At 48.3% G+C, this 21,024-nt stretch overlaps 1 protein-coding gene across 2 annotated transcripts; it reads right to left on the reverse strand.

Moving 5' to 3' along the window:
- Positions 1-43: 43 nt before the first annotated feature.
- On the reverse strand, positions 44-19,801 carry npc1 (Niemann-Pick disease, type C1). Of its 2 annotated transcripts, none has more exons than XM_049011843.1 (25): positions 19,642-19,801; positions 15,600-15,728; positions 15,270-15,376; positions 14,644-14,807; positions 13,061-13,228; positions 12,185-12,434; positions 12,013-12,092; positions 10,922-11,292; positions 10,321-10,547; positions 10,134-10,234; positions 9,739-9,841; positions 9,113-9,302; positions 8,729-8,911; positions 8,185-8,299; positions 6,988-7,115; positions 6,673-6,807; positions 6,422-6,511; positions 5,962-6,152; positions 5,746-5,861; positions 4,940-5,066; positions 4,495-4,695; positions 3,597-3,828; positions 3,151-3,264; positions 2,723-2,885; positions 44-2,407 (listed from the first exon to the last, which is right to left on the reverse strand). In XM_049011843.1, exons 1-25 carry the CDS (start codon positions 19,717-19,719, stop codon positions 2,325-2,327), a joined length of 3,846 nt encoding a protein of 1,281 aa, XP_048867800.1. In that variant the 5' UTR covers positions 19,720-19,801; the 3' UTR covers positions 44-2,324. The 2 variants fall into 2 exon arrangements, with proteins under 2 accessions (XP_048867800.1, XP_048867801.1); XM_049011844.1 differs by lacking the exon at positions 19,642-19,801 and adding an exon at positions 19,234-19,600.
- Between the last annotated feature and the right edge of the window lie 1,223 nt (positions 19,802-21,024).

Raw genomic sequence — 21,024 nt, forward strand, 5'->3', positions numbered from 1 at the left:
TTTTGACCATTCATGACACAAGAGGGCGCAAGAGGTTCGACTTTGTATAGAAGTAGTTTATTTCTAAAAGGCAACATACCAATACTTGCAATCATCGCAGACAGGTTGACACTTCAAATTTGAAGTTTTACACGCTTACATCTATATTTACTTTGTTAGTAAATGTCAACTGTCAGTTTGCTAGGATACCAGCAGAGCATCCTGCATGTCCTGCAAGCTCAAGAGGTTAATGCATACAAAAATTGCTTTGCAAAAAAAAAAGGCACCGTCAAATGTTCTTTGCAGATTTCTCATGTTCAGAAATGAACCTAAATGATTAGCTGCAGCACAGGTGTAACTTTTAGCATCAACAACACAATCCTTCGAATTGATGTTTTGTGAAAAGGGCAATGACACATCCTGGGGAAACGCCATCTTCCTGGTTCGTGTCGAATCCTGTGCCTTCAGGCCGGGTTATTTCACAATGACGGGACGCCCCTGGGGCCCATCCTGAAAGCTAAATGCCCAAGGCAGGGAGTGACCCAGAACAGGCTACCTACCCATCACAGGGCGCGCACTCTCTCACTCACTCACTCTGCCTCCGGCAAGCAGAGAGCTACCACATAGCCAACATGAATTCAAGTGCTCTTAAAACTAAATCTATTAGATAACATGCAAAGCCATTATCAAGTTTCAAAAATATACTGTGATATAAAAGGAGAGTAAATTCCTCAGAACTTCAACATACCACTTTGACAGTCGCTTCCTGCAAAGCTGTCCTCTTTGAGGAACTTTATTTTCCCTATAAACACTGGCATTGTACAACAGCACTGAGGCTAAGAGGTAAATTCAAACGGATAACTCAGATCTGTCTGCATAAACGTAATGAGCGGCACATGCCTAAATTCATTAAAAGATGAAATGTGGAATTTTAACCCTACATGCAACATGCATGTTTCTTGGAGTTTCACAAACAGTGGTATATTAGTCACAAACTGGCGTAACGCAGCCGTAAGCGTGAACGTCAGAACGGCGATAATTCCAGCGTCAGTTTGGAAGTTTCAGTTCTCCCATTGCTACTGAAGGAGAAAAAAAATGGTCAGGAGATCTGGGCTACGGCACTTCTTCACCATACACCATACAAGGACATAGATGAAGCATGCCCTTTATGCGGTGGATGGGGGGGGGGGGGTCTGCTTTGGCTTTTCCCTCACATACAGACACATGGCGACAAGCAAAACAACTGAACGTCGGCTTAGTACGATTCATTTATTCAAGAAATCACTCCCATGTAGCACAGGGAGCACCTGGAATCTGGAATAGCTTTCTACTTGGAACACTTCATTGGTGAAATCGTGACAAAAAAAAAAAATTAAATTTCGAGTTGTGCGTTGCCCAATGTCATGGCACCGGCAAAAATGGAACTACGGAAGATACAGAGAAACACCAACATACCGCATGTAGCGCTTCTAGCACATGTGCAGCACTGTACTGCAGTCACTCCCCAGTGGCTGGAGGGCCTTCACCCCCTAGACCGCCAAGCCAGCAGGAGGCGACTGCAGTAGGTGTTTACCAGCACCTCCACATCCCCCCCCACCATCGAGGTCCTCATTAAAATGAGCATCGGCAGTCATGGAAAGGAGCCTGTGACAAGTTGTTTTACAAAAACAAAAACCTTTTAAGTTCCCTTGTAGACTGTCAAACCGCTTGCAGCGTCCGCGTCGTTCCGTGGTTTCGCTGACGCCCGCAGTCTTTCCCAAAATGTCCAACAAGGAAACATCGTGACGGTATTTCAAACATGCAACTTCCGGAACAAATCTCTGCAAAGCCCTGCTGAACACCCAAGCCATTTTACAGTTTCTCATGTACAAAGTTAAACTCGTCGTCTCACCTTGTGAAAAAAATGTTTAGCCTTTATACAGTTGCACATACAGGTCCATTAGAAAGCAAATCTGTCTGGATGCATCTATGATTCGGTGTCTGAAAAGGACAACCGGCATAGCAGCGTGTACTGGGTCACCACACTGCCGCCAGAGAGGAAGACATCGATATCCCTCGTCGACACTCAACTCCATCCAGCCAAACCCTTCCCCCCACCCCCTCGTGTCCTGGGTGTGGTTCTGTGCGGCACGGTGCTTGTGTAGTGTTGGCGATGGATGAAAACGAGAAATATTACGTGTCAGGTGGTGTGCAGTGTTTTGAGAGTTCCTGAGTTAGCGATGAAGTCAGTCTGAAGTTTTTCTGGGTGGGGGAAGCATCCATTCCGTGTGTAATCGGAGGACGAGATCTGAAACTGGTCCACGCCGTCGCCGAAACGCAAACCCTCCCCCATCTCGAGAAGGTGCTCAGAGGTTCAGAAGCCGCTCCCTCTCTGTGCCCACGTAGCGTTTTCGAGAAGCAGCCAATTTGGCTTTATTTACAGAGGGACCTGCAGAGTAGTGAGAGAAAACTGGTATTAGTTTTAAATGTGCACAATAAGCTCACCTGTCAGAACATCAAATCAAACCCACAGAACAACAAGAAATATCTTCTTTTTTTTTTTTTTAAAGTTCATATATCGCGTGACGCGAGGGTGAGGGAAGGACCATTCAGCTGTCAGGTCTAATAAGGTTCCAGGTACATTTGAGAGGTAAACAATCCACTAAGTAGCGCAAATAATTGCTATTAATAAAAAGCAAATTCCAGTGTAAGGAGTTCGTTGTCGAGGCAGACAGACGGGCGGAGCTCGCGTGAGGCGCCCCACCTGCGTAACTCAGCAGCACGGGCAGGAAGATGAGGCCGTGGGCCGCCCCCAGGAGCACGATAGCCAGGTACATGCGGAAATAGAAGATCTGGAATATCTGGGACTTGGAGAGGGCCAGGATGAGGATGCCGCCGAACTTGGTCAGAGTGATTCCGCTGAACACCTGCAGAAGAGCGGAGTGGGAATTTACGCCGATTACTGATACATTTCTCATATGATTTGTGGATTTAAAGAAATTACTGAGTATTAGGCTCTATATGCAACTTCATCCCCCCCCCCCCCCAACAGACAGCGGGTGGCGTAGTGATTTTGAGCGTTTAGCTTGAAGGTTGATGTAATTCGCTCCATAGGTGTTCAGTTACAACCTTGATGCAAAGTGGCTACCCTGGGACCACCTGACCGGACTACACTTGCGCCGGCGTACTTACGGAGCTCCCCATGTGAGCCAGCGCCTGCTCGGCCCGCTCGACCCGCGTGCTGCCGGTGCTGATGGAGAAGGCACGCACGATGTGGCTGCAGAACTCCACAGAGATGCCGCAGGCCTAAACACATGCATAGACACGCACACACACACAGATGAGTATCAGCCTACTGACAAACCCTCTCCAACCAATAAAAGGGTTTCACATGAAACGGGTCGAAACTGGGACAGATCCCAGCTGCGAGAACTTCAGGAAACCTAGTGGTAACGCAAAAAAAACAAAGTCATGTGTAACTGATAAAGTGCAGTAGTAGATAGTAAAACGCAAGAACGAAAGAGAAATCAACAGGAAAAAAAAAGACAGAGAAAGAGAAAGCAAGAAGGGAAAAAAAAAAAAAAAACATTACAGAATACAGTGACCCGGTAATGCAGACCAAGCTCCGGCTCGCTCACCATGACCAGGTTGACGAGAGACACTGCGTTCAGGCTGATGCTCCAGAGCCACATGACCCCGAACATGTTGACGAGGATCATGGCGATGGTGATGCAGACCATGACGGCAGACCAGAGCTCAAAGCCCAGCAGCACGGTGGTCACCACGAAGATGGCCGCCAGGGACACCCCCAGGTTGAAGGCCGTGTCCTTGGCGATGGTGAGGTACTGCTCGTAGAACACGTAGAAGACGCTGCAGGGAAGGGTCACCGTGGTTACCTCTCCGCAATGCTGTCCCCACAAACCAATTTACACAAAAGGACACTTCATTGCTGCCCATTATTGCATTATGGGTTTTGCAGTGTGTGTGTGTGTTAGACTACTTAGAGGGACAGCATACTCTATGGTACCATTTCAAACAATGTTTCGCATACTTAAATGTATCAACAATGGTTTTCCAAACACAGAACTGTGGAGTCCACTGCGTCTCCACCACTGCGAGTCCACCACAAACCCAGTCCCGCAGTCACAGCACAGCCTTGTCTTATCTGACCATGGACCTTGAACGATTCACTTCATCAATAACAGGGAGGCGCCACCAACTCAACGCTCAAGGCCGCTCACCGGAGTCCCTCTAGCAGACTTTCAGCCCAGAGTTACAGAAGTGCTCAATACTAGCCATTAATTCCTAGAAAAGGTTTCCGATATTGAACAAAATGCTGTTAGGCCATTTTAGTCATTCACATTAAAACCCATGGTTGGTACCACAAAGTACGTTAAATACCGTGTCTTTTAACGATGCTGTGATTTCATACACAAACAGGACCCACAATACACAGCTAAATTAGTAGGCCAAATGTACTTACTGGGCAGTCAGTGGTGGAGCTGGCGAATAGGGCGCAGGGGAGGGGCAACGTACCTGTAAGGAAAGACGCTGTAGTTCTCGCCCTGCGGGGCTACGGTGCGGGTGATGTTGTCGGCCAGGATACGCGCCATCTTCATGGCGTCGATGAAGTCCTGCGAGGTCTGCAGGATGGTGTGGTAGGTCATGAAGTAGGACGCGCCCACGTTGGTGCCGTTGTGCGTCAGGTCCACTGCAGCACTGTAGGCCGCATGCCCTCTGGGGACAGGGGGGCAGGAGATACTTTGGTGAGGAGCTCCAGTGTAGCCAGCAAACACTGCGATAAACAGGCTGAGGCTCAACTGCACTGCACACACATTTTAGCCTGTAATATTCAAACTTTACAGTGAGCTATAGGACACTGAACTTCCCTGTTTCAGCCTAACAAAACTATTTAAATATCCGGTATTTATTTTCTTAAGACGCAACCGTGGCTGTTTGGCTTAAAGCTCGTGACTCTCACCCTTTGCCGCATTTGGGGTTGGGATTGTCAGACAGGAACATGGGCAGGAACCTCATGAACTCGCCCTCGGTGGGCCTGGTCCTCCCTTGTGTTGGCGAGCGGCAGTGAACGCAGGACTTGTCCACCACTGGGGAACAGTGCGAGGAGCGATGACCAAGTGACACAGGACAAACTGGGATGACTCCCCCCTCCTACTACCATATAATTACAAGATCCCACACGTGTTACTCAACTGTAAGACCCGGCCATAACAGAGCTCCACATACGTCTTAAAACCTTGACCCTGATACTACAAACTAGGTTATACATGTTGACATGCCTCCATCTTCTGGTCACTGTTTTTTTGTGCGAAAGCAGCTTGTTTGGGTGCTGCTACCACAAACTAAGATTAGGGCAGTCGCAGGAAACCTATTTCAGCGCCAACCGTACCCCGACAGGCCTGCCACATACAGCCTTCAGGAGACGTGGGCCGTCCAGAGCACAACGCGTCCCCAGGCAAGAACACTGGCCAGTAAAAACCACCAGTATCTCCAGGTCAATGACCTTACACACTCATCCTACTGAAATATTTAGCAAATGCCCATTTGTGCATGATCCAGGGATAACTTAAATCAGAGGCTTGTTCGTAGGCATCTGCCTGCGCTTCCCAGCCAAAGTGCTTTTCAGCGATAATTTTACAGTTCGACATCGACAGCGATAGATGACGCAAGATAAACCACAAAGAAAGTGAGGCATGCAGCTCCAGTTATCAGGAATAAATCAGTGAGAGACAGTGGCCCGTACAGCCCAACAGGACGAGAGCTCACCGGAGGCGTTGCAGAAAGCACCCGACGTGTTGTAGATCCTACAGCACGTGGATTCTGGCTTCACCCAGTCAAAGTAATCATCCAGCCAGGACGAGGACGGGAAGCCAATTCTCGTACTTTATGGGGGAGGGGCAAGGTTTTACTACAACTACAGACACACTGGCGGCCTGTTGTCGGTACTGAGATGTACTGAATGTGGTCGGTTTGAGGACTCACTAGCTGCTCATCTGGGAGGCCGTGTAGAGCTGCTGCATGAGAGAGTCGTTGTTGCAGCCCACGCCCCCGCAAATGGCGTTTTGCCCTTCCAGTGTCCGGTAGTCATGGCCGTCCTCCACCACGAAGTAGACGGGCGCGCCCGTGTGCAGGTATGCGCTCAGGTTGGTGAAGTAATGCAGCACGTAGGAGTCCTACAGGACAACATCCGCCGGTGCAAGGTAGAGAAAAGCTATACATAAACTACACCAAAAACACCGCGCTCGTCAAACCAACACGACAACCTCATGACCACCTCCTTCCGTAAACCTAGTAATTTCTGGATTATGCTCGTACAGAATCACGTTTGGATCACGACAGAAATAAAACAAAAGCCTGGTCCCTAAACACCAAGGGCACAGACGATTGGGTAACACCCACATGCTGACTCTATGTTAGCTACATCAGGCCGACCGTTACTCACATCAGGCATGGAGAGCTTCTGGTCCAGGCCGATGTCTACCTTATTTGTCACAGCAACGCTGAAGGACAGCATGCCCACGAACACCGATACCTGCGAGGGCAGAAGGGGATTATTGGTAATTTACTGAAAGCTCATCAACAAAGGGTCTTTATTTCGTCATGGAACTGGAAGATCCCAAACTGATGAGAGACTATCCTCTTCTGTGCAGAAACTAGCTCTCGGTGCGAGCCGGTCACGTGCGGGATACTCACCACGATGGGCCGCACCCAGTCCTTCAGAATGAAGGGTGCATAGATCTTCTTGAAGAACCTGAAAAGGAAGCCGTCGGTCTTCCCCTCCTGGCCCTCAGGCAGCTTTATGCAGCACATGATGTCCAGGCGGTTGCTCTGTTTGGATAGCAGCATGACACAGCAAAGAAGTCCAGGTGAACTGGTCAGCATCAGTACTACACTCCACAATTACCGCCACGCACAAAAGGTACCTACACGCATCATAAATATGGCTGTCCACCTCGGGCCACCCCGACCCAGGTCAGCTGACTACCCCCCCCCCTCTCAGGGACTGACCTCTTGCCTTCTGATATCCAAGCCCAGCAGGCTCACGAAGCAGCTGATCTGCAGCAGGAAGTCGATGAAAACGGCCAGCCCGGCAAAAAGGGAGAAGGTGCGCACGGCCGGCATGGTGGACAGAGCACCTGCAGAAATGTCCGACAGCAGGCCCGTGTGTCACACCACCACCACGAACCAAAAATTCTATTTTTCAATATTAAGGCATAGCATATTACATAGACGAGACTGTGTAAGATGCTTCCTTTTAAGGTCAGATTTGTCGTTTTACCACCAGAAATGCCGAGCATGGCCCAAAGTTTATGGATATATAATATCTCTAAACTGGAGCTGCGTATTAGCACCTCGCATGTCTGCGCATGCACAGCATTACACTTCACTGCATATCTTGCGATGGTGCTGGATTTGTACCACTTAGTTTCACGACATGTTCGTTTCGCTTCATTTCATTTTACAGACGGCGTATAAGCAATCTCCACCAGCCCAGAAAGGGATATTCAGCCAGATCTTGTCCCAACAGTTCAGAGTGAACCAAAACTATAAGTGACCAAAATACCATGTTGTCGGATAGCAGCAATTTTACCTGATGGATAAAAACTAATATTTCAGATAAGGGATACTTAGGTAATAGCGCTGATCCAAAAAGGACCAGAATGAACACTTCAAAAGACAAGTAAATACGATTTGTGGCAAATGGTAGGATAAACGGATTGGACGGGCCACAAAAATGTGGCGTAGACGTGTGAAGTACAAATCAGGCAGGCGGTACGAATAGGGTGGTTACCGTCGTGCCATGTTCACAAACCCATTTGAAAAACAATTCAGCGTGAGCCATCAGCATGCCGGACATAGGTGGTGAGGAAGTATGGTACGGATTGGGTAGTGTCACTCGTTATTACTGGCAGCTGGAGTTTTATGGAAGGATACAATATATCACAACCGCTACAAGTCACATGAAAAGTAGATCATGCTCGATCATGATATAAAAATCATCAGATCGTCCACCTGTACTCTGGACAACTGCATACTTAGATGCAATTCTCACACACACACACACACACACACACACACACACACACACACACACACACACACACACACACACACACACAAACAAACAAACAAAACCACCGTTAGCATCTTTAGCATGTTCCGCTAAATGAGTGAATGGGAAGATGTAAGGAGCAGGAGCCGTACCCAGGAAGAAGGCCACAGTCTCCGAGAGGGAGGAGAGGAACATGCTGGGTGCCACGTCACCCAGGATGCGGCCGATCTGCTGGTGAAGTTCCTCCTGGGGCATTCGCTCGTCCCTCTGAAAGGGCGGGGGGGGGGGGGTCACACTCCATGGGCAAACACAGTAATCTAATCTGGGCCTCGCTATCCGAAAAGGGACGACACGGTGGGGGGGCACCAGGTCTACATGGTCTTATTTGCTTTCACTTGTGTCTGTTCGAGGTCATTTAGGAGGGAGCCAACTTCAAGAGGTTAAAAATACCTGGATAAATACCAGAAAGCCAATATAAAATAATAAAAAAAAACATCCAGAGACAGACACAACCTTCAGCTAATTGCCGAGTAGGATACTTAAAATGTTCAGCGACGCTAAATGACATGAGAAGATGCGGTCACGTGACCATAACACTTGGCTGTTGCATACGCGCTGGGGTCATGTCAAAGTGCGCTGTGACACTGACGGGAAATCATTAGTGTGTGTGTGCGTGTGGCAGGAACAGAGGCGCACCTGGTACGCCTGCACGATGATAAAGATGTTGTCCACGCCCACTGCCAGGACCAGGAAGGGGATGACCTCGATGACGATGAGGGTGAGGGGCACGCCGACATAACTGAAGATGCCCAGCGAGCAGGCCACCGAGCCGAGTACGATAAGGATCCCGGCGATGCCCAGCGAGATCTTCGAGTCCACCTGTGCGGAGGACAGACGGGTTTGACACGTTCCGGAAAGTCAGAAGGGCACAAAATGCACAAGCAGAAGAGCAACAAATGTAGGTTTGAAAAGCAGAAAGATCAGAAAAGGAAACCAAACAAAGGACTCCACTAAAACTATTCCTGGGGGGGTGGGGGGGGCAAGAAGTAATTTATTGGGGGGGGGGGGGGGTTGACCAACCAGCAGGCGTCGGAAGCTCTGGATGTGGCCCAGTGCCAGGGAGATGTAGACAAACATGATGGCGTAGCTGATGGAGATGGTGGAGATGTCGCTGCTGCTCTCGCGGTTGATCTCATCCTCGATGCTGCGCTCCGCGCTGAAGGCAATGGTCAAGTTCGGGTTGCTGTAGTTCTTCACGAACCGGATGAATCTGAGTGGGGGGGGGTTGCATTTACACCATCATCGGCAGGAAAGCAAAAAGTACGGGCGGGCGACACGTCCTCCACACTACCGCACACGAGGAAGTTAACACTTAACACTGAAGGGCTTCGCCATCAGCTGGGAGGTCAGGCGGGTTGATGATCGAGCAACAACCTCACCAGGCCTGAGAGAGGCCTCAGGGCTGGACTGAGAACTGTACCGCCCCACACGCAGCTCGTATCTGCTGCACATCTGCAGTTAATTACACAGTTTGATGAGCCTGTGTAAACAAAGTATCCCTCACACTCAGGCACGGCCTGTCGGATTTCCGGAGAAGAGCACAGATGACCACAGATAGATAAGCGTCGGGTAACTAAGCAAACAGCTACTCTACTGAGGTGTGGCACGGCCGTGCAGATACCCCCGAAACGCGACGGCGGACTCACTCGGCCTCCCAGGCCAGCGCCTTGTTCAGCCTCTCCGTGTCGTTGTGGTAGTTGTTCACTGGGAAGGTGATCACCAGGGCCGTAGCGTTGTTGTAGTTGGCAGCTGCGACCGGAAATGAGATTAAGCCAGTCGCCAAAGAAGCATGGATATCCAACAAAGCATGTAAGTACACAGCCATCTCTGCCAATACAAAACTGCATCGCGCGTCAATAAATGCAGAAAGACACTGACGAAGATCAGTAGTGCATCTAGACATTATTAAGAATGATTTTCATTTATAAAATGTGAAACTAGGGGCCGGGACACAGCAAGATGTCCGATTACACCCTTGCGTAGTCCATGCTCTCTAATCTAAGAAAAGTATGGAAATATAAATGCGTGTCGTGAAACTGACCGTCATAGCCACCGAGAACAAGCCAGGGGAAGATGGGGCCGCCAAAGGTGCCGAGGCAGGGGTCGTGAAGGAGCCCTGTGTCGTTCAGCGATGCTGGGGCGCTGCGGGGGCACGGGTGGAATTGGGTTAACAGTTAACAGCGTGGCAGGTGATACGCGTGTGTCGGTGGGAGGGGGGCGTGGCTTACCTGACGCAGTACAGGAAGTGGCTGTGGTAGTCTGCGTATGTGTAGAAGTCGTCTCCTTTCCAGTGGTCGAGTACCTCGTGGCTGTTCTGGAAATAGTTGAGCACGCTGAGGATGGTGCAGTTGTCGTTGTAGGGGGCCAGCGGGGCCAGGCAGATGTCCTTCAGGCGCACAGTCTCGTTCCCGTAGCTGGCCTCCAGGTTCTCGATGTCCGTCTGGAAGTCCAGCACCTGCAGCACAGGAAGGTTAAGCTGAGGAACCTGACGGTGAGAGGGAACTGGGAGTGCCATTCAAACGGAGATGGGGAAATTGGGAGAGGGCCAACCATTCACTCAGGGAACTGATAACCACATGAAACATCACACACACACACACACACACACACACACACACACACACACCATATATATGCAAACGAAACTAAAACATTCGCGTAAACATAACTAAACGAGAACCATGTTCTGCATAAACCACTTTCTAAACAAATACACATGTTTCCTTATGATTTTTTTTATGGTATTTAACTAAAGTAATGATTTCTCTTTACCATCTAGTACTCTGAAAGCACAGAACGCAGGCTTGGGTCCCGCTGATGGCCGCATACCTGATGCAGCACCCCCTTGTCCAGTGGGGCACCAAACGGCACGTTAGCACCTCCGAAGTATGGAGAGTAGGTGGAGTTGGTGGCGAGGGTGGTGGTGATGATCAGTTGCTCCGTGCGGAAGAAGGGCCCGAAATGCCTGTCGAAGTAATCCTTCTCCTGGCGGGCCTGGCTGCCCGGCGCCGACCACAGCTCCACCGGATCGGTAGTGACGCGCATGTAGGCCAGGCCCCCTGAGCACGCCGCCACAATGACCAGGCTGGCCAGGATCACGGGCAGCGGCCGGCGTACGCAAAACGACCCCCAGGCCGAGAAGAGGCACCGCAGCGCATCCTCAAAGGCCTCGCCCAGCGTCTCGCAGCAGGTGGCCTCGCCTGCAGGGGGCAGTATTTCACAGCTCACCAGCTTTTAATGCCAAAGCAGTTTGAAAACGGGTCAGTTTTTTAAAGACAACAAATACATAATTTAGGTTAATTTTAAAAACACCAATATACTGCTTGAGAGCAGTGTGTGTGTATTTATTTTTTTATAAAAACAAGTGGTGGTAGGAAACCATACAAAAGCATTTCACTAAAACATTACCACAAAAAAAAAAAAAAAAAAAAAAAAAAAACACGATATACTCAGATGTTTGTTTCAATGGGTGCAAACATGTGTGATTGTTATTTGCAGCCCTTAAAGCAGAGAGACACGAGTATGAGCCACACATATCTAGTCACCACACACACACTCTGGGTGATACAGATGGCGTGATAACAGACAGGTGCCACAGAATATCGAGTAGTGAAAGCTTCAGCTTCTGCTTAATGGTGCATTCAAGCAAGGGCAGGAAATCCAAGTTTCAGCAAAAGAAACACTGCCGGTTAAAATAATCACCCATGTAGCTTCTGATATTGGACGCGCCTAGAGAGCAGATAAGGGGAATTATCCTTGAATTTTATTACTGAGAAAATGCAGTGCCAATAAAACTGAGGTTTATGAAAATTTAAATCCAGTTGAGCACTGCTGGCAACAGAGAACAAGTCAAGCGTAGCAGTCGGGTGAAACACTGATGTCACGTGACGCTGAAGCACCAGTACGGCCGAGACACTCACCCAAATCGCCATCTCTGTTCACGGAGTGAGCGCTGTTGCTGTCCAGGATAGGTCCATATTCTGACAGGATGGCTCTTCTCCTGAGCAGGACAGACAGAGGCACTCATGCCCACTTCTGCCAAAGTGCTGGTGAACAAAAGAATAACCGAGGACTATATTCAAATGTCCTCACCTGTAGCACCAGGTGCCCAAGACCCCACCGATGAAGACCAGCAGGAAGACTAGGTAGGAGATCCACATGATGACAGCCATGGCGTCCATGCCCAGGATGGTCCAGGGTGTGGGCAGGGGCGGCGGCACAGGCATGGGCCCACACTCCAGACTGCAGTCCTGGCACGAGCACGGTCCCGACCCGTCCGGGAGGGACTCGTTGCAGCCACGTGTCGCATTGGTCATCGGCGTCATGGTGGCCACCGGAACATCTGCGCAAATGAAGGTCACGCAGTTACACGGACATATCTTAAAAACAATACCTGCCCCCCGTCAGATTTACAACCTCCTCGAACTTTCCAAAAACGGAACCAACAACTAGCAGCAGAGGGTTCTGATTCGGTGGCGGATTTCATGGAATCAGAACCACACCATATGCATTTTAATAACAGACTGACATCCTGTCCAGGGTGTCTCACCCTTGAGCCCTGTGCTGCCCCCACTGAAACCACTCATCAGTGTAACACAGCTGAAAAACTAAAGTATCTTGGATCACGTTCCAGCAGCTTCTATCTGCCCTTTAGCATCAGAACCAGGTTTCCCTGTAACTGTACACTAGCGGCCAGAGAATGGTTGTATGGGGATTTCCATTTCTGTTCAAACCCAGGGAAGCGCACTTAATTGAAAGATTTCAGGTTCGAATCCCCACCCAGCAAGGCACCACTGAGGTACCCTGAGCAAGGTACCGCCCCCAAGCACTGCTCCCCGGGCGCTGAATTAGCTGCCCCCTGCTATGTCACATTGTCACATATGGGTTAAATGCAGAGGACACGTTTCATTGTTGTGCACTGTGGTGTGTCAACAATGACCACTGATCACTAAATTCAGAAAATTTCACCTGTGAAGATGGGGATGATGGAGAAGGGAGCTTGGCCATTGCTGGTGCTGAACATGTACTCTATCCAGTTGGTGGCATTGCAGTCCTTTGCGTCCTTCCCACAGAGGAGCGAAAGGGCCTTGACGTTGCTCGATGGGGCCTGCACATCCATGCAGGCGTTGAACATCGCTGAAAAACACCATCTCTCATAAGCCTTAGCCTTGAACAGATACATCCAAACTCTCACCCACACAAGCAAATACAGGAATAAATACCACAGTCCATGTTACTGGTATCTGCATTGCAACACAGAGCAATTGCCCAAGTGTCTTACTCACAATCACCATTAGGCAGTACAGAATCTTATAAATCAGATGTTAGAGCAGTTCCTCAAAGATTAAAGATGGTGGCGCAGGAGGTAGTGCTATCGTTCGGCGACCGGAGGGTTGCAGGTTCGTGCCCTGGTTCCTCCTGACCCCATCGAAGTGTCCTTGAGCAAGACACTGAACCCCAAATTGCTCCCGGTGAGCAAGTTGGCCTTGCGCGGCAGCCCATTTACCATTTTACCATCAATCATTACCCACTGTTTGAACAGCATCTGAAACTATTCAGCCAGCAAAGAGGCAGCGATAAGATAATGCTATTCAAATCAAGTCCTTCTGTGACACTGAGACGTCTTTAAAACGAAAACGAGCACTCTACAGTAGGGCTGGCCAATCTTATACGCAAAGGGCGAGTGTGTTTGCAGGTTTTTGAGGTAAGCTTTAGGTCAGCTGTTCAGGTGTGTGGACTCTTCAGCCAATCAGTCCTCTAATTAGTAATCTCATTAGGGAGTTGCAGCGAAAACCCACATACATAGGCGCCATTTCAGGATAAGATTGCACACCACTGCTCTATAGTCACAATTGCACATAAAGCTTCACCCAAAGCGAACTCAGAAGTCTCGGCCTGGAGTCACCGTAACTGCATTGATATGCAACAGTGTGACGTGTTCGCTTCCTGACCATGCTCTTGCACAAGCAAAGACTTCCTGAACAATGGGTGCAGATTCTTTTCCAAATGTCAAAACAAATGACTAGACTGTAAATGCCCTCCATCAGATTTAACAGTGATGGGAAAGCATGTGCCGTTCTCCATGAATTTAGCCACTGTCACTTCTGCATTCTTCCTGTGAAATGTTCTTTGTTGTGACACAAGCTGGTCGCCAAGCAACTTCATCCAAACACGAGTTCTGGATTCAGCAATGCCGGATTTTACACCCTTTCACCGCAATCCCCTTCATCCACTTTCAAACGGAACCAGAGAGACCTAGGCCTTTCTAACCTGTCCTTGGAGGGGAACCCTTAAGACCATACATGAGTCATTCCTGTTCTTCGGCACTCGCCAATGACAGACTGTCATACCAAGAGAGACGAGAGTAAAGCCACACAAGGAATTCTAGGTGAGGTCAAGCAACATTTCACAACTACCAGATGCTTTTGTCGAAAGCCAGGATCAGACAGTAGGGTCAGCAACTGCAGTGAAGTGCTCAAAGGCCCAATGGTGACGTCACTCTACCAGCTTTCCAGCAGCTGTATAGCCAACTCCCCACAGGGCCTCCTCACCGTTGGCAAAAGTCTGCCCAATGTAGTACTGCAATTCCTCCACATTGGTCTTGTTGTGCTCGGCATCGGGAGAGAACTTGGTGGCGTTAAGGAAGAGGCTCTGCTGCGGACTGCACGTGAGCTCGCAGAACAGGTTTATCAAGTTGTAAAAGCAGGCAGGACACCTGCGGAGAAAGTGAGAGGAGGGGTGTGTCGTCACAGATGCTGCGATGACTACATGACATCTGCATGCACAATCTCGAGGAAGCGTACGTCACGGCAACACCATATGACCGATGACTAGTGGAGTGATATTACGAATGAAGCAATGCTTCAATCTGATTGGCAGCCGTTTGTGAGGTGTTTTTTCCACTGACCAATAGAGCTGCAGTTGTTTTACTCACAGATTCTTTCCGGTAGGTTCCCAAAACCTTCAAAAAAGGCAACCATTCCGGCACAAAAGTAATGTGGAGATTTACTCTTACGACTGGTTATATATCAGTCGTAGCATAAAATTTAAAAATAAAAACATACCACCTGAGATTTATACCCATTCTCAGCTCAGAGTGCTTCTGGCTGTATTGCGTTTTAAGAGAGATATCGAGCAGGTGATGGCCGACAAGGCGGTGTTTAAGACCGCAACTGACCTTGAGAGGAACTGAAGAGGAAGCTGAAGACTCCCTTTCAGGGTCTGTAGCTGCTGAACATCACAGCAAAGGCTGTCAGTTCCATAGTCCAACCCTGGGCACAGCTCCTATACGGACAAATGGACAAACACACAATTTGTTTTCTGAAGACTTAAACAACTAATTCACACAAACATTCCCCTTAAAAAGGGTTCTTTTGTGGGGTGTCCCAACCACTATTGTTCAGTATAATCCTTGCATCGACAAATGTGTCTGCACAGAAAAAAAAAAACAACAGAAGGATACCCCACATTTGTCCACATAAACCCCACGCCAACCAGGCTGACTCACCGCCAGCAGGTCGTGCCCCTCCTTAGGCAAAGGGATAGGGGGACCAGTGTAGTTACAGTTGTAGCGCTTCCCGGGGACCACGGTAGACATGCCGCACTCACCATACCACACGCACTGCTGAGCAGTCACCTGCAGGGAAAGGGGGAGGGGGGGGGGGCGTTAGCTTTGGTTTGCCCATCGAGAAAACAATTTTAGGCCGAGGTTGCATGAACATGAGACAGGGCTCAAATACAATGTTATTTTTAAACTGACATCCTTTCGTGTAGTCGCAGCGCAGATATATTTATGATCACATGAGGAAGCGAAAGGCCTCATCTAAGAGTCAGGCGTTTTGTGACTAAGAACAAAAGAGCAATCATGTGTCAGCTGGGCCACACGCCAAAGGAGAGGCAAAAACAAACCAGCCCACGACGAATCCGATTGGACTAAGCGGAGCGAAGGCAGGACCAAAAACTCGGACGCCAAGACTGCGGCCAGCCATTTGGGGGACACCGGTGCACCTATAAAACAAGACCGCTGCACACGAAAGCTGCATACTTTGCTTACTAGACTGAATGAGAAGTCACAGTCTCCTGGAGCGTTACGAAAATGCCTGAAAAGACAAGAAGCGACACTAAAGTGCATGTAAAACACTGGCCTCACATCCCCTTTCAGCACAAAAGCAACCTGCAAAGCCCGCGCCAAAAGTGAATCTGCCTGCTAACCCTGCGACCCACTTTCACCCGCTTCCCCTTTCACCTTTTGGTGGCCATGTGGTCAAAGTCACATTAACTCAGTCTGTTTCCAGCACCAGTGGACAGTTTCTCAAGTTCTCCATCGCGTGTACTTCATTTCCCCTGGGGGTGAGTGACTCCATATCTTATTGTGCACTCCCAAAGCAGACAAAAAGAAACAAGCTTATGGATTAAACTCTAAGCTGGTAGACTTCAAAAAGCAGCCAAAAATTAAAGGAAGTGTCTACATTTTTTTTTGGTACTTTCCTTTCTCGGTGTACAAACTGGCTCCACACACTCCCATATTACACCAGCCAACTATAACATTACTCGAGTATACAAGCAGAGGGTCCCTTTACCCCTAGCTGTAGTAGTACTACTAGAAAAAGGCAAGAGTTTCTAGAAAAGTGCAAAACCCTTAAGGCCATAGATCTATGCTCCAAATAACGAGAGCAGCCATGACCACAGTAACTAGACAGCTTTGTTGTGCTGTAATGTGTGGTTCCACCAGGGACTCTTGCTTCCTATAACATGTGCTACACAAATAAAATTCCATCCTACTCAACGAGCAAGAACACCTATGTTTGTGTGGTACAATGTATTGGTGGAAAACCAACCTAACCACATCCTCTTTCAGATGCTTCTGAGAGTCTACAAAATGTACCTTTTATGGCTTGCCACACATATCTCCTAAAAAAAAAACACATCAGTTAAGCCAAAAGCTAAATGCTTTAGAGTTCATCGACTTGCTGACCGTAAGGGTAAACGAACAGCTACCACATCAGCTGACATCTGGTGATAGCGATGAGCTCAGCAAACACCATGACCTGCAAACACCTGCAAAAACTCCACATGCCACCAGGGATGGAGGGTGCAGTCTGTTTGGGAGAGAACTTAATCACCAGCACACAACTCTGTGCAGGACAACCATGGCAAGAACGACCCGGCTAAGAGAAACACGAGAAACCATCAACATTTGCCTTAAAGACAAGCTCGGAAGGCCCACTCTAAAGCTGAGTACATACCAAGCTAACGGTAAAAAAACAAGCAGCTTCCATCGATTGGGACACACCGAAGTGACTAGAGCTGACATACAGCCCAATCAGAGCTCCGTTTCATCAACCACCTCTGGCGGCGATTCAACATGCTGAGTCCGATGAGGACAGACAGTGTCCAGATTTGCCGCACACACAGGACTAACAGGGAGTCACTGAATCACATCGACAACCTGGCAGCTTCCAACCAATGAAACTTGGCTTGTTGCATTCCAGATTTACGACTGGGGTACACACCAAGCTGGTGGCAAAAAAACCAGAGCCAAACAAGGCCAACAAATGCTCTGCACCTGTCTACTCCTGTTGATTATGAGAATGTGTGCCGGAACACATCAGCACAACTAGAGGTGGTGGCTGAATACAGCCCAATCAGAGCTTCAACAAGCTCAAATCACCCAAAACAGTGCCAACAGGAACCGTGTCCAAACGTGCTGCACATACCAGCGCAACAGGCAGTCACCAATTCATCAACAGCCCAATGCTTGTCGAGAGCGGAAAATCGGCTCAGTATGCTACAGGCTTAAGTGATACCGCTGCATCCAGACAGGACACAACACAGAGCGCCGAACAAGAGGATGTCCCCTGAGGAAAACGGATATGCCTGCTGTTAGTTCCATGCCACCAGTGGAATCAGAAGGGACTATCAGGGAACCAGACCCCTTTGACTGAGGCGTGAAGGACATGGGGAACCCAACACCCCAGTTGGGAGAGGTGCAGGTTCCTGTTTATTTCCGACAAAAAAAAAGAGGAGACTCCAGAACACTGAGGTTACAATACACCCGAAGTACGGCACGGTAAATCATGTGATCAGATGTCACATGATAGTTTTCCAAGCACGCTTGCACACTCGTCACACATGCTTAACGCAGCGAAAAAAACATGACTTCAGCAAAGTTAAAACTGAAAGTTCATACTAAAGAGAAAATAAAACTATAAAACTTTAAAACCCCAATATAGCAAAAAAAAAAAACATCGTTTGCAATCGGAGTGCGTTTTCATTCCCCACAAGTGTCCATGGAAACCCGCCATGCTAACGAGAATGCAAATGAGGGCAGACGGACAAAGATTATGGTTGTTATTCACTTAATGCTTTTTTGACAAAGCTTTGATTGTGAGGTCCCTGAATTCAATGCCCCTCCGCCAACCTCACACAGAGGAAGTAAATACTCTAAAGACGCACTGCACTTTGAGTTTAAACATTCTCAACTGTTAAACTCAAAACTAAGTAGAAACAACGAGAAAAGTAAAATGCAGAAATTGACAACATGTTGCAGTTGTTGCCATTTATGCAGCTAACCAGTGGAGTATGAAGTACTCCACATAATGCTGGCTCCGACGTGCACCAGTGGTGCCCCTTTTAATGCAGAGGATACAGGCATGAGTTTATAGATAAGAGCTGCTGCCTCTGAAATGATATTGCCTGGGAAACTTCGAGAAAATGACCGGGGGCATCAGAGGCTGATGAGGTCCAACAACTGGTTTGTTGTCCAGCAATCTAACTTGCTGGAACCGCATAGTGTGCAATATGTCCTTTTCAAAAAAGTAAAATGGTAATTCAGCAATGTTTTTTTTTTCTTCTCAGAAAGATAAGTCATTAAAATCATCCACGCAAATAAGCGTATGGATTTTAATCCAAGCAGCCGAAGACTGGGCGGAAAATTGTAGCAGTTAGAATCAGGGTCAGGATTAAGACCAGGATTAGGTAAATTAATGAAGCGTGGGACATCATTTCTCCGAAAGTAGAACTCTTTAAAAGTGTAAAAAGTGATTAAAAGTGTCAAAGCAAAGCAACCCCCCCCCCATCTGCCAAAGCAATTCCATAAGCGTCTAACCGGCCTCTGCAGCCGCCGAGCTAGTGCACCGTACCAAAGGCGTGAAGATGCTCCGCCGGCAGGCTGCGCTCGTCAGGGTGGCGGGGGTCGGCGGACGTGCACTGGCAGGGCCGCCAGGGGCTGAATCACCGCCGCCTTCCAGGCGCGGCTCAGGTGACTCATGTTACCCCTCTTAAGCTGAGAACTTTTAAAGCTTCCCCCTCTCCAGGCCGGTGGCTGGGCTTTCCGGCCCGGTTGAGAGGCCGGTGCGCTCCCTCCGGAGCCCCAACTACCGAGTACAACACCGGCGGCACTTTGCCAGCTGCTTACCCCTCCTACCAGGACCTTTCGCCGACTACACCGTCGTCTGAAAACACAGTCCGGACCCTGGCGTCATTCGTCCTACAAACAAACCGGCTCAACTGGCCGTTAAACTATGAGGGGAAGAAAAGCGTAAACTCACCCATTTGTGCGACACCTCGAACAGCAGCGCGAAGAGGCAGAGCCAGAGCGAAAGCGTCGTACCCGGCGCGGTGCCCATCCCGGAGACACGGCTAGAAAGCAGCCTGTAGCCGTCTAGGCTGAACTACTAGCGCCTTCAGTTTGCGGCGGGCGGATCCGCTTCCGGCCGTCAGCTGAGGTGCCGCCGCGGAGCTCCGCCTCTTCCCGCCTGGCGCGGATTCCAGCGCCCCCTGCTGGCGCCGCTGTATGTAACAGAGAGAGCGACAGCTCAGTGGGTCTCGGTCGTAAGTAGCGTTGCAAAGAAACACGGCAGATGAACTATGGAAACTCTTTTCTTTTTTCAAAAATGTGTCCATATAAAATATAGCTAATATTAATGACTCTTGTCATTCAGTGCGCAAGAAAACAAACAAGAACATGCCCGTAATGAGTACTGACCACTTCAAGCAACTGGATACAGTGTTATGACTGCTGAGTGATACCAAACGCCAAAATTCTTCAGAACGATCACTAAATTATTAACACGTATAATCCATTTATTTACGATACCCTGATGTTGGTACAAATAGCTTCGTGATTCATTGTTTTAGAAGTTTAAATCAATATGTCGACGAGTGGTCTCAAAATATCTTTCATATTCCAAAGTTATATAAGTGCATTTTAGTTACGCTGAGCATATTTGAATATCATAAACATAAATTAATGCAACTTCAGGGTTGCCAAGTTTGGTCAGCTGGCTGGAGTGAGATTTTCAGTCCGAGACAAGTCTGCACCTGCATTTACATATATGTAACAGTTTTATTATGATGTAAATAGTCTGTAGGGTTTGCAAACTGCTCCGACGATTTAGATATAGGTAACTTTAGGTTTATAATGGAGGTTACAATACAGGTTTGCCGTAAGATTTCTTGCGTGAGCGTGAGTCTGAAAGCGTGAGTCACGGCCGATGCGTGAGAATTCGCAACACTGCAACTTAACGGTTTTCAAATATCTTAAATGCTAGATATTGAAATTATTAAAGATGTGTAAATCTCAAATATTAAAATTTTGAAAAGAAGCATTTGACAAAAATCGATCGCATGATCTGCTGCATGAAAGTATTTGATTTGTGATGCGTAAAATTATGTTGCTCCGTTCCATAACTAATAGCCTAATTTTATTTTATATGTATAGTCACTAGAAGCAATTTACGTAGTATAATCATTTTGTGTTGACAGAATAGAAATAATCAGTTTTAATATTGACTCGGTTGGGTAACAATATGGAAACATCGCATTACACATTCCAAATACAGAACTGTAAGCCGTCTCTGCATGCTTAATCGTGTCTAGTCAATGTTTCATCGATACAATGCCTTTGGGAAATTAATTCAATGAAGAATTGA

Source organism: Brienomyrus brachyistius, chromosome 4 (genome assembly GCF_023856365.1).
Source record: "Brienomyrus brachyistius isolate T26 chromosome 4, BBRACH_0.4, whole genome shotgun sequence".
NCBI lineage: Eukaryota > Metazoa > Chordata > Actinopteri > Osteoglossiformes > Mormyridae > Brienomyrus > Brienomyrus brachyistius.